This window comes from Gigantopelta aegis, chromosome 13 (genome assembly GCF_016097555.1).
Source record: "Gigantopelta aegis isolate Gae_Host chromosome 13, Gae_host_genome, whole genome shotgun sequence".
In the NCBI taxonomy this organism is placed as follows: Eukaryota; Metazoa; Mollusca; class Gastropoda; order Neomphalida; family Peltospiridae; genus Gigantopelta; species Gigantopelta aegis.
This window is the reverse complement of record NC_054711.1, coordinates 29,441,269-29,451,881: the sequence shown is the minus strand read 5'-3', so window position 1 is coordinate 29,451,881 and position 10,613 is coordinate 29,441,269. Positions and strand designations below refer to the sequence as shown.

Genomic DNA, 10,613 nt, shown 5'->3' with positions numbered 1-10,613 from the left:
TCTTTTAGGTATTTAAAATAAATATTCATTATTTATAATCACATCATAAATACAGTGACAATTTTATAGGCATTATTATTGTATTTTGTGAAAATTGTGTGTGACTTTCGCCTTTTTAATTACGACAATTTCAGTCCTATTTTCAGCTTTAAAAGTTGCAAAATTTGGTCTAAAATTCGTTTTCAATTCTCTATGGTTGAAGCTGGTGTGTCTCTTTTTATAAATATATATTTTTTAAAAACACTTACCATAGCAATTGATATATAATCTATCGCCATTTTACTGCTGGTCAAATGTTGGCATACGACGTTTGGGTTTTGATTTCTAAAATTTAAATTGACCGAGTTGCTTTATTATTTGCAGGTGCGCCAAGTTATTGGAGGGGAGTTAATAAAAAGAAACAAAACATGGCTGCCAGAGTACTTTCGCTTCATTTTATAAACAATAGATATTATTTTGCGCACAGTTAATCTGCAGTTTTCGTCCAAGAACAAGTTTACCATCGAGACGATAGTGTTTGTGTGTATTATTTGTGGACTTTACGTTAATATATATTTGATATCTATGTGCTTTGTTACAAGTTGTATACGATTGACCAAGTTCAAGTTGCCGTCACCAAGGAATCCGGGTCGTTTCGCCCTTATTCCTATTCGCCCCCGAGTCGTTTTGCCCTTATTCCCGTTCGCCCCGAGTCATTTCGCCCTTAGAATGAGTCGTTTCGTCCTCCATATGAGTCGTTTCGCCCCTATGTATTGGGGGGTAAACGGACAAAACCCCACCCGGAAAAAACCCCACTGGAAAAAACCCCACTCGGACATAACCCCACACAGAAAAAAACCCACTCGGACATAACCCCACTCATATATCTCAATATATAACAAAATCGTATATACAGTATTTATTTTTTATTGAAACAAGTGTAATCTAGCCTACTTCCACCTCACACAGTGGCCGATGCCTTTCAGAACTTCCGAAATGGACTTGATGTCATCCCGTCTGTCAGTGCAGAGGTTATGGAGCTTCGTCTGCAGCTTCTTTATGTGGTGTCGTACCCGTTTTGCAGGTCGTTCACCACGCTCATCCATCATAAGTCGTGCAGTAGCAGCCTGGGTTTGATCCTTCCGAATGCTGTCTATGGCTCTCCAGATGGTTGGGTGGGCATGTCCAACTAGTTTCGCAAAGGAATTGTTCCACCCCTCACATATGTTATTGGTTCTGGATCCACCTTTCAATGTGATGGTGTGCACATTCCAGATGGATGGTGCGTACGCAGGGGGAATACGGCGCATACGAAGAGGAGGTACAGATCCATCTGATCGTTGAGGAGGCTGAATACGGCGATAAGATCCTGACACATAAGTGCTGTCAAAATACACGAGCAAGGGTTCCAGCCCATCAGGGGTGTTGTCACGCAGATAGGTCATCCCCTCTGGTACATCATTAACTGGTAGGAATGCCAGTCCATCAAGCATACCACAGAAAAGCTTAACATCCTTCTCTTCCCGATAGCGTTGAACAAGGCCGAGACTCTGTATTTTCCTCCACGTGCTCTGCGTAAGATGGTAGAAGCATCCATGAACATTGACTTGTGGACCAAAGGTTGTTATTACTGCATTCATCACAGCTTGTTCAAAGTCGAGGGTGACAGTTACAGGATCAGCCTGCAGCGATCCTGAATTGATATGAATAGTTCCTCATATGTGGATTGGTGCTTGTTTGGTAGAAATGCATACACACACGTCACAGCTGACTCACCGAGTGGAACACGAATCACATACAGCTGAGTAAACAACAGTGGAGCAACAGTGAATGTTCCATCCATAAACCATGACTCAGAACTGGCAAGGTGACGTAATCCGTCATCAGTCCCGAACACTAACATACGATCAGAGGAATCCACACCGTTGTCATATATGAGAAATCTGTCTCCATCACTTGAAGTGGTCCATTCATCATCTAGCATGAGATCACGGAGCGAAGTGGGGTTCTTGGGCATATGTTTAGCCCGTTCTCGACGCAGTGCACGTTTGATGTGATCAGGTTTACCGAGTTCTGCGCGTACATCTACAGGTGTGTCACTGATGGAATCGACTAGGAGCTGAGTAAGTGTACCACGTGATGTGCCAGCACGCTCCTTCATGGCTGAACGCAGCTTTGCCACTGCTACAGACTGATCCTGTGGATCATGGCTATGTTGTGTGAAACTAACGATGGTCTTTATCTGGAAAGATACAAAGTCAAATATTCAGGCTTTAATTTAAATCTACCTGGACTTGGGTAATCTCGGCCCGTAACTAATTTTGAATACATTTCAATGCTAAAATAATAATAATAATAATAATAATAATAATGTTGCATATTAAATTTAAAGAAACAGCATATACATGTGCATACCATAAATATAACATGTATTGGGGAAAAGGTGGTCAAATTAATATCTATCTACCTACACACATACAAGTTAGTTATGATAACATAATTACCTCCAGGTCTGAAGTCACACCACCTTTACAAGTAAATGCAGCTCTGCTGGAACACTCCCATCGAATATTCTTCCTGGCCTACCTCTTAGTATACAAGTAGCCTTCGTGAATTAGCTTGAGACCACCCTTGTTGTTCTTGATAACTTCCATAGTTGTATTTACAGTTCTCAGGAAATGAATACTGACGTAGTATTCTTCAACCTTATAAGGGGTCCATCTGATGCAGAATTTATGACATACCCAATCAACAATGGGAAGCCCTAAATCCATGATTTCCTTGATCTCTTAGAAGAAAACCTGGCCTCCTTAATCTCTTGATCACAAAGTTCAGATAATCCTTTGTCATGGAGATCAATGCAATCAGTGCAACACTTGACTGATCAAAATACAAATGTAAACTTTATTCTTTATCATAATCTATTTTGTGAATTTTATTTATAATTTTATTCTTCCAAAACAGAAATTTCAACTTTATTTCATATTTTTCAGTTTTATGTGTAAAATGGTCACAGTGGGGTTTTGTCCATTTTTCTCATTTATTGATGGGGTTATGTCCGAGTGGGGTTTTTTCCAGTGGGGTTATGTCTGGGTGGTTTTTTTTCCAGTGGGGTTTTATCCTGGATTCGTATTGGGGTGGTCCGAAACAAAATGTGGACAACTACAATAAATGTATTTTTCGTTAGATTTTACCCACATTTTGTCCAGACAGAAATCTTGAAGAATACAATGGCATGGGATTCCACATACTAGATGATAACCATGTCGCCTGTATCGACTTTGCTGATTTTATGACGTCATATTATTTTATTATTATTAATATTATATGATTGTTTAAAGATACCACTAGAGATCATTGATTTTATATTAAATATTTTAGAGTCTTTCACCCCTCTTGAAGAGTATTCCATAAAAAACCCAAAATGGCAGACAGCAGAAAACTGCATGTATTTTGCCCTAAACTGGCTGTAATGAGAACAGACATCGATATGTTAGGGTCAGTTCAAGACTACCGTATACTGCAACCAGTCATCTGTAAACAATGGGTTTTTGTTATGAATAGTTCACAATGAACCATTTTTAAGTACATGTATATAATGTGTAAAATATAAAACAAGAAACAAATGTGTTCTTAATTTATTTTTACTGTTCATAAAAATGTTTGTACAGTAACTCTCTCTCTCTCTCTCTCTCTCTCTCTCTCTCTCTCTCTCTCTCTCTCTCTCTCTCTCTCTCTCTCTCTCTCTCTCTCTCTCTCTCTCTCTCTCTCTCTCTCTCTAAAAGTATTGTTGCATTAAAAACAAGATTTTAAATAATAGAATTAAAAACATCTGTTTATTTGATATATACATACATTTTACATTTCTGGTGTCACCTAAGCATTTGTGTTATATATTAAAATATTTGTTTCACCGCCACAATGTGTTACTAGTACTACTGAAACTTATTTTCTTTTTTTAATCCAGTGCATCATGTATCTGAATAAATTTAATACTGATTCTATTCGAGATCAAGAAAAGGCCCAAAGAGGCCCAAATTCTAGTAATCACATAGGCTACTCATGCTAAGGTTGACCTGCTAATTAAGCAGACAATCCCCTGCAAGGCTATATTGTACCAGGAGTAAATATCCCTTCAGATTCTTTTAACTGCTAATTAAGCAGATAATACCCTGCAAGATTCTCTTGTACTCTCAGTTTCTCCAAGCTGCTAAATAAACAAACAATAGACTCGCTCAATGATTACATCTGTATGTGATTTTCTAAGGGGAACTCTTAGTTTGTACCCAAAACGAGTATATTCTCACAAAATATTTTTAAAAAACAAAAAAAACACGCTTTATTTTAAAACATTTTAATAACAAAATAGGCATTATTTTAACAAAAATGTCATATATAGCATACAACAAACATTTTTTTAAACATATCTTTTTAATGACTTTTTTAATGTAAACTGAAGCAAATGGACCTAATTAGAAGAAAAACACACAAAATGTAATAATATTTAAAAAAGCACAAAACACGCATTATTTTAAAACATTTTAATAACAAAATACGCAATTATTTTAATAACAAAAAACGCATTATTTTAGTAACAAGGACAACAACAATGCCATATATAGCATACAACAAGCATTTTTAAAATGTAAACGGAAGCAAATGCACCTTTTAATATTTCATCAGCATTTGCACCCCCACACCAAAGCACTTTATAACTAATATGTCCTATCGACAATATCATTGTGTAGGCTAGTCTTTGTACTTATTAATATAAAATACATCAGGCGTGAGGGGAGGGGTTATATTGCACATAATAACATATACATATAAATGGTGTTTATGGTTGATAAAGGGTTACAAATTGATAATCTATATCTGATTTGCAACTAGAGTCATGTAAACAAATTTATTCATCATTCACAAACATGAGGGCGAAACGACCCTGTATAGAGGGCAAAATGACCTGGTATGAGGGCGAAACGACACGGGACGGTCAGGAATAAGGGCGAAACGACCTGATACCGTCACCAAGTGTTGAAGTGATGTTTTTAAATAGTTTTTCAGTTCCGGGTAAACATAAAGGGAAGTTTTGCTTAATGACAGCCCAGCACATTTTAATCAGTTACAAATAATATTAAAACATGGCAGCAATTTCCAACAGGTTAGTTTCAGAATAACATATATTCTACGAAAACTTAGCTCAGGCCCTAATCTTGCTGGCAGAATTAGTGTTTTTGGAAAGATTGCCGACCGCATCGGCCTATTATGGGGAAATGATTTATATGCACACGCATTGTAATGTTTTACCTTGTTCAGTTTATTATCAAAATCAATCAACAAATGTTAATACTTACGCCAGTTTCTGTTGTGAAGAGCTTAAATACATGTCATAGTCTAATGTTGACATTCTTTAGATAGAATTGCTCAAAGCAATGTGTGTCGCACTGCGTGCTTTGACCAGTCAAGCGTTGTTAATCCTTGGCCACATTCATTACTAATACTAATTAATACTTTAATTTTATCAACTACTTAATAATATCACATTTTTAATAAAACATACAACTGTTTTGTTAAATTTTATTACCGGAAGTAGTATTTTATATGAAAATATTACGATTAGAATCGAGTATAAAATTTGGAATTTTTCTGATTGAGCGCTGAAACTGGCAAAACATTACAAAATGTACAAATAAATGTTCACTTCTGGGAAAGGAGAAGTCCCTTCTCTACTTTTTCAATTCTAGATAATGCCACCAAATAAAAATGTCAGTTTGTCTTCAGTGCAATATGTCACTTGTGCCCCAGTAAAATGTCACTTTGTCTCCAATGCAATGTCACTTGTACCCCAGTAAAATGTCAGTTAACCCCTATCCTGTGTCAGTTTGCTGCAGTTAAATTCTTCTTCTTCTTTTTTTGATACAGGCCTACAAGCTTAATGGGCTGAACATAGCCAATGGTAAATTTTACACACATCTGATGTCCGATCTGTTTAAAATCCAATGTATAATCTAGGCATTGTTTTTAGGGTCCCCTTTTGATAAATTGAGATTTATTATATCACTTTAAATAGGAAAAAGGATTTTAGACAGTATGAAAGATATCAATATTTTTATCAAATTGGTGTTTGATTTTGAACATGTTGTGGACAATTTATATTTGAATTTAAACGGGTGCCAGACATTTTGCCCCAGTGTCAGTTCACCCCCAGTCAGTTTGCCCCCATTGAGACCAGTTCGTCCTCAGTGTCAGATTCCCACCAGTGAGACCAGTTCGCCCCCAGTGAGACCAGTTTGCCCCCAACTATTTGTCAGTTCGCCCCAACAAGTTGTCGGTTCCCTCTCCCAATAAAGATGAGGTTTTTTTTTAGTTTTTGTTCTTGCTGGGTGCACACATTTGTTTAGAAGGTATTCACATGGTTTAAATACTTTTACTGTGAGGACACACCTCCACTCATTCTTATTAAAATCAGGAATTGTTCTTATAATAAGAGGGGAATGGGGAACATGGGTTTGTGTTTCTTGGTTGGTTGGTTGGTAGGTAGACATAAACACACGTTATGTGGGTGCAGCCTCTGATTAAAATCAGGATTGCAGATTTTGTTTGTTTGGTATTGATTGTTTGGTAGGTATTAACATGCTTATATCCTGAGGGTTCAAACACGCTTACTGTATACGTCATGAGCACAGCCTCTGATTAAAATCAGGGATTGTTCCCATAGTACACTGAGGATTTGATGGTAATACTGTACTATTATCATATTGGCTAACACCAAACAGGGAACATTTTGTTTTCGAAATCTTGATTAGCAATTTTTCTAGTCAACTGTCAGTTGATTAGTAAAAACTACTGTTTAATGTTTTAAAATTGCGTAGATACTGAACAAAATGTTCCCTACCGAAGAATGCTTTGATGGTGTGGCCTCTTCTTATTCGTCACTTCTTACATATATTTGTGTAGCCTAAGTGGTATTCATTGCCCTTTCTTTGATACAGTATTAACAAATGAGCCGATTGTCCTGTAATTAGTAATTAAGCATCAAGACGATAATAACCTAAAACATACATAGTGATTACAGTTAACATATTAATATACATTAAGTTTTGTGTTACTACTGGGGTAATTGGCCTTGTACTGGAATTTGGACAGTGTCGGGCCACAGAATACATCCCTACCTCATGTAAATACGCTTCCATGATAAAATACATGATATTTTGATCAGCCTAAATCAAAGGGATTTTCACATTCATAGCGCCTCTCGTGTCACAGCAATTGCGGCATTAAACAATATGGCTGTTGTTGACCCCATACCTAGTGATTTTGTTTGTTTTGTTTGTTTGTTTTGTTTAACGACACCACCAGAGCACATTGATTTATTAATCATCGGCTATTGGATGTCAAACATATGGTCAATTTGACACAGTCACAGAGATGAAACCTGCTACATTTGTTCCATTAGTAGCAAGGGATCTTTTATATGCACCATCCCACAGACAGGATAGCACATACCACAGCCTTTGACATACCAGCCATGGTACACTGGCTAGAGTGAGAAATCCATACCTAGTGAAGACACCACACCATACAGGTGGGTTTTTTTGGGGGGGGGTGCAAATGGTAATGCGTTGGGGGCGAACTGATGTATTTTTGGGGGGGGGGGGTGAACTAGTATGTGGCGGGACGAACTGACTGGGGTGAACATGCTTGGGGGTGAAGTGTCTGGCATTCAATTTAAACCGAGGTATCATACTACCTGTGTATGTTGTTAATATGTTGAATATTGTTGAGGGATCTGTGTATATATTACTATATTATGTCATTAATACATTTTTTAAAAATCATTGATTAATTATTTACATGTTTTATTGCTTTAGCTGGCAGGCATATAGAGTGTATATTACTAAATCAAATCCCATAGATGACAATAGTAACAGACTTGTGGTGTTCACTTCTCTATCAAAAGTTGGGTGCACCTCGAACTTTGACCCAGCTGGAAGTTATTTGGTTTAGTACTACCTGTAATGAAGAGCTCTGTTGTATGATGCATGTGTTGAGTTTAAGAACTGTTTTATTAATGTTTTTGTTTTTTATTTTTGTACAACTTGTGGTGATCTCAGTATAGATATCAGCCCCAGGTTCATCCAGCAAACGTTTTTTGCCAACGTTCACAAATTATTTGATTGGTTCCCAACGTGGCCATTTGGTTTACCGTGAATCGCACAAACCAGTCTAGCAGATGTTTTTCCACTCGATCTGGCTGAACGTAGCCCAGAAATGTCCAGAAAGGTTTACATCGTTTGTGTAATTATGCATGTATCTCCATTAAAAAACAAAACAATTTTCGGTCATTCATTTTTGACACAAATCCTTACACCATCAAGGGATGGGACGTAGTCCAGTGGTAAAGTGCTCGCTTGATGTGCAGTCGGTCTGGGATCAATCCCCGTCAGTGGACCCATTGGGCTATTTCTCGTTCCAGCGAGTGCTCTACAGCTGGTGTAACAGAGGTCGTGGTATGTACTATCCTGTCTGTGGGATGGTGCATATAAAAGATCCCTTGCTACTAATCGAAAAGAGTAGCCCATGAAGTGGCGACAGCAGGTTTCCTCTATCTATGTATCTGTGTGGTCCTTAACTATATGTCTGATGCCATATAACCATAAATATAATGTGTTGAGTGTGTCGTTAAATAAAACATTTCCTTCCTTCCTTCATCATAAACAATTGGTGCTTGAAAAAGTTGAACTCACTGCAAATAGAAGGAAGGAAATGTTTTATTTAACGACGCACTCAACACATTTTAGTTACAGAGTTATATGTCATCGGACATATGGTTAAGGACCACACAGATATTGAGAGAGAAAAATTGTACTTTTCTGTTAAAAACACACCCAGTCCCTATGATGATTCTAAATGTAACAGAAAAATCAACATCTAACGACAGACCCTCAGTATACGAGTCCAGTGTTTTAACAGAAAGAAAGAAAGAAATGTTTTATTTAACGACGCACTCAACACATTTTATTTACGGTTATATGGCGTCAGACATGGTTAAGCACCACACAGATTTTGAGAGGAAACCCGCTGTCGCCACTACATGGGCTACTCTTTCCGATTAGCAGCAAGCGATCTTTTATTTGCGCTTCCCACAGGCAGGATAGCACAAACCATGGCCTTTGATGAACCAGTTATGGATCACTGGTCGGTGCAAGTGGGTTACACCTACCCAATGAGCCTTGCGGAGCACTCACTCAGGGTTTGGAGTCGGTATCTGGATTAAAAATCCCATGCCTCGACTGGGATCCGAACCCAGTACCTACCAGCCTGTAGACCGCGGAGCTAACAGAGAAATTACCACAGCTACTTAGGTCAGATCAGGGCATAGGTTTTAACGTGCACATTCAGAACAAGCTTTGTAGCACACGCCTGTCATGGGCACATGTGTCGACTTTTGCCGGCTCCTCTATCCAGGACAGCTACTGCCAGCAGGAGCACTTTATACCAGCAGTACTACATATATTTAAGAATTTAGTTAAGCTCAAAATATTTTCTCGTTTTCAGATTAAGTTTCATTCAACAGAGTAATGGCTTCCTTTGATCGTTCAGAGAATGAGCGTCCCAGCGATGTGGTGCATAAATATCCAATCAGACGTCTTGAGCCATCAATTAAAAAATTCATCAAAGTGTTGGAGATAGATCTAGATCGGCTACACCGACATGGAATGAACATGCAGAAGGTAGCGTGTGTGTGTGTGTGTGTCAGGGTGTTTGTGTGTGCATGAGGTTGTCTGTATGTGTCTGTATATATATATGTGTATGTGTGCTTGTGTGTGTGTGTGTGTCAGTATGTGTGTGTGTCTGTGTGTGTGTCTCTCTCTGTGTGTGTGTTTGTCTGTGTCTCTGTGTGTGTGTTTGTGTTTCTGTGTGTGTGTGTGTGTGTGGGTGTCTGTGTGTGTCTGTATGTGTTTGTGTCTTTTTGTTTATGTTTGTGGTGGTATGTCTGTCTACTTGTTTGTGTGTGTTTGTTTTGTTTTGGGTTTACCTGTACATATTTGTTATGTCTCTATTTGTGTGTTTGTGTACCATATATGTGTGTCTGTGTACTATTATATTATCTATACAACTAATAATGGCTGTATGGTGTTAACAAACATAACTTTCACTGACGTTGCTAGGGGGTGGTCTTTTTGTTCTCATCATCACCTGCACCCCATACTATTAAAAGCAGTAATTAACAGACTCATAGACAATATTGATGCCCTCTCCCCCACCTACCTGTACCAATGTGGATGTCCTCCCTGATTTAATACCCTGGCTACACCAACAATCCTTCCCTTGTCATTTCAGTTCATAACCATAGAAGATTGGGTCGGCCTGAACAAGGAACAGATCAATGCGTCGAGGACGATACAGCAAATTAAGGCCAATATTCGTGAAATCGAGAAGGCGAGGAAGCAGACGTGCGATGACGACCTCCGTCTGTTTGATGAGAAGGTGGAGGACATGAAAGTGAGGGCACTGGAAGCTGTTCAGGAATTCATACAGAGTGAGCCAGAGTCAACACCAACTTCCTTACTGATATCAAAGCAAGGTACATGCATAGAGGATACTTCCCTAGTGTCTTGTGATATAATTGT

General features: G+C 38.3%; 2 protein-coding genes across 2 annotated transcripts in view; one reads left to right on the top strand and one right to left on the bottom strand.

Moving 5' to 3' along the window:
* Positions 1 to 415: 415 nt before the first annotated feature.
* The window catches only part of LOC121387514 (syntaxin-17-like), a 24,047-nt gene continuing 13,849 nt past the window's right edge, over positions 416 to 10,613 (top strand). Inside the window, exons 1-3 of the mRNA XM_041518656.1 lie at positions 416 to 519; positions 9,538 to 9,713; positions 10,324 to 10,567. Coding sequence (XP_041374590.1) covers positions 9,561 to 9,713; positions 10,324 to 10,567 — 397 coding nt within the window. The 5' untranslated portion in view covers positions 416 to 519; positions 9,538 to 9,560. The remainder of the gene's footprint in view (positions 520 to 9,537; positions 9,714 to 10,323; positions 10,568 to 10,613) is intronic.
* On the bottom strand, positions 1,649 to 2,494 carry LOC121387251. The gene is made up of 2 exons (XM_041518275.1): positions 2,484 to 2,494; positions 1,649 to 2,221 (listed from the first exon to the last, which is right to left on the bottom strand). Exon 2 carries the CDS (start codon positions 2,138 to 2,140, stop codon positions 1,649 to 1,651), a length of 492 nt encoding a protein of 163 aa, XP_041374209.1. The 5' UTR covers positions 2,141 to 2,221; positions 2,484 to 2,494.

Coding starts and splice junctions, on each gene's coding strand:
- LOC121387251 (XM_041518275.1), bottom strand. CDS start 2,140: ATGAAGGAGCGTGCTGGCACATCACGTGGTACACTTACTCAGCTCCTA.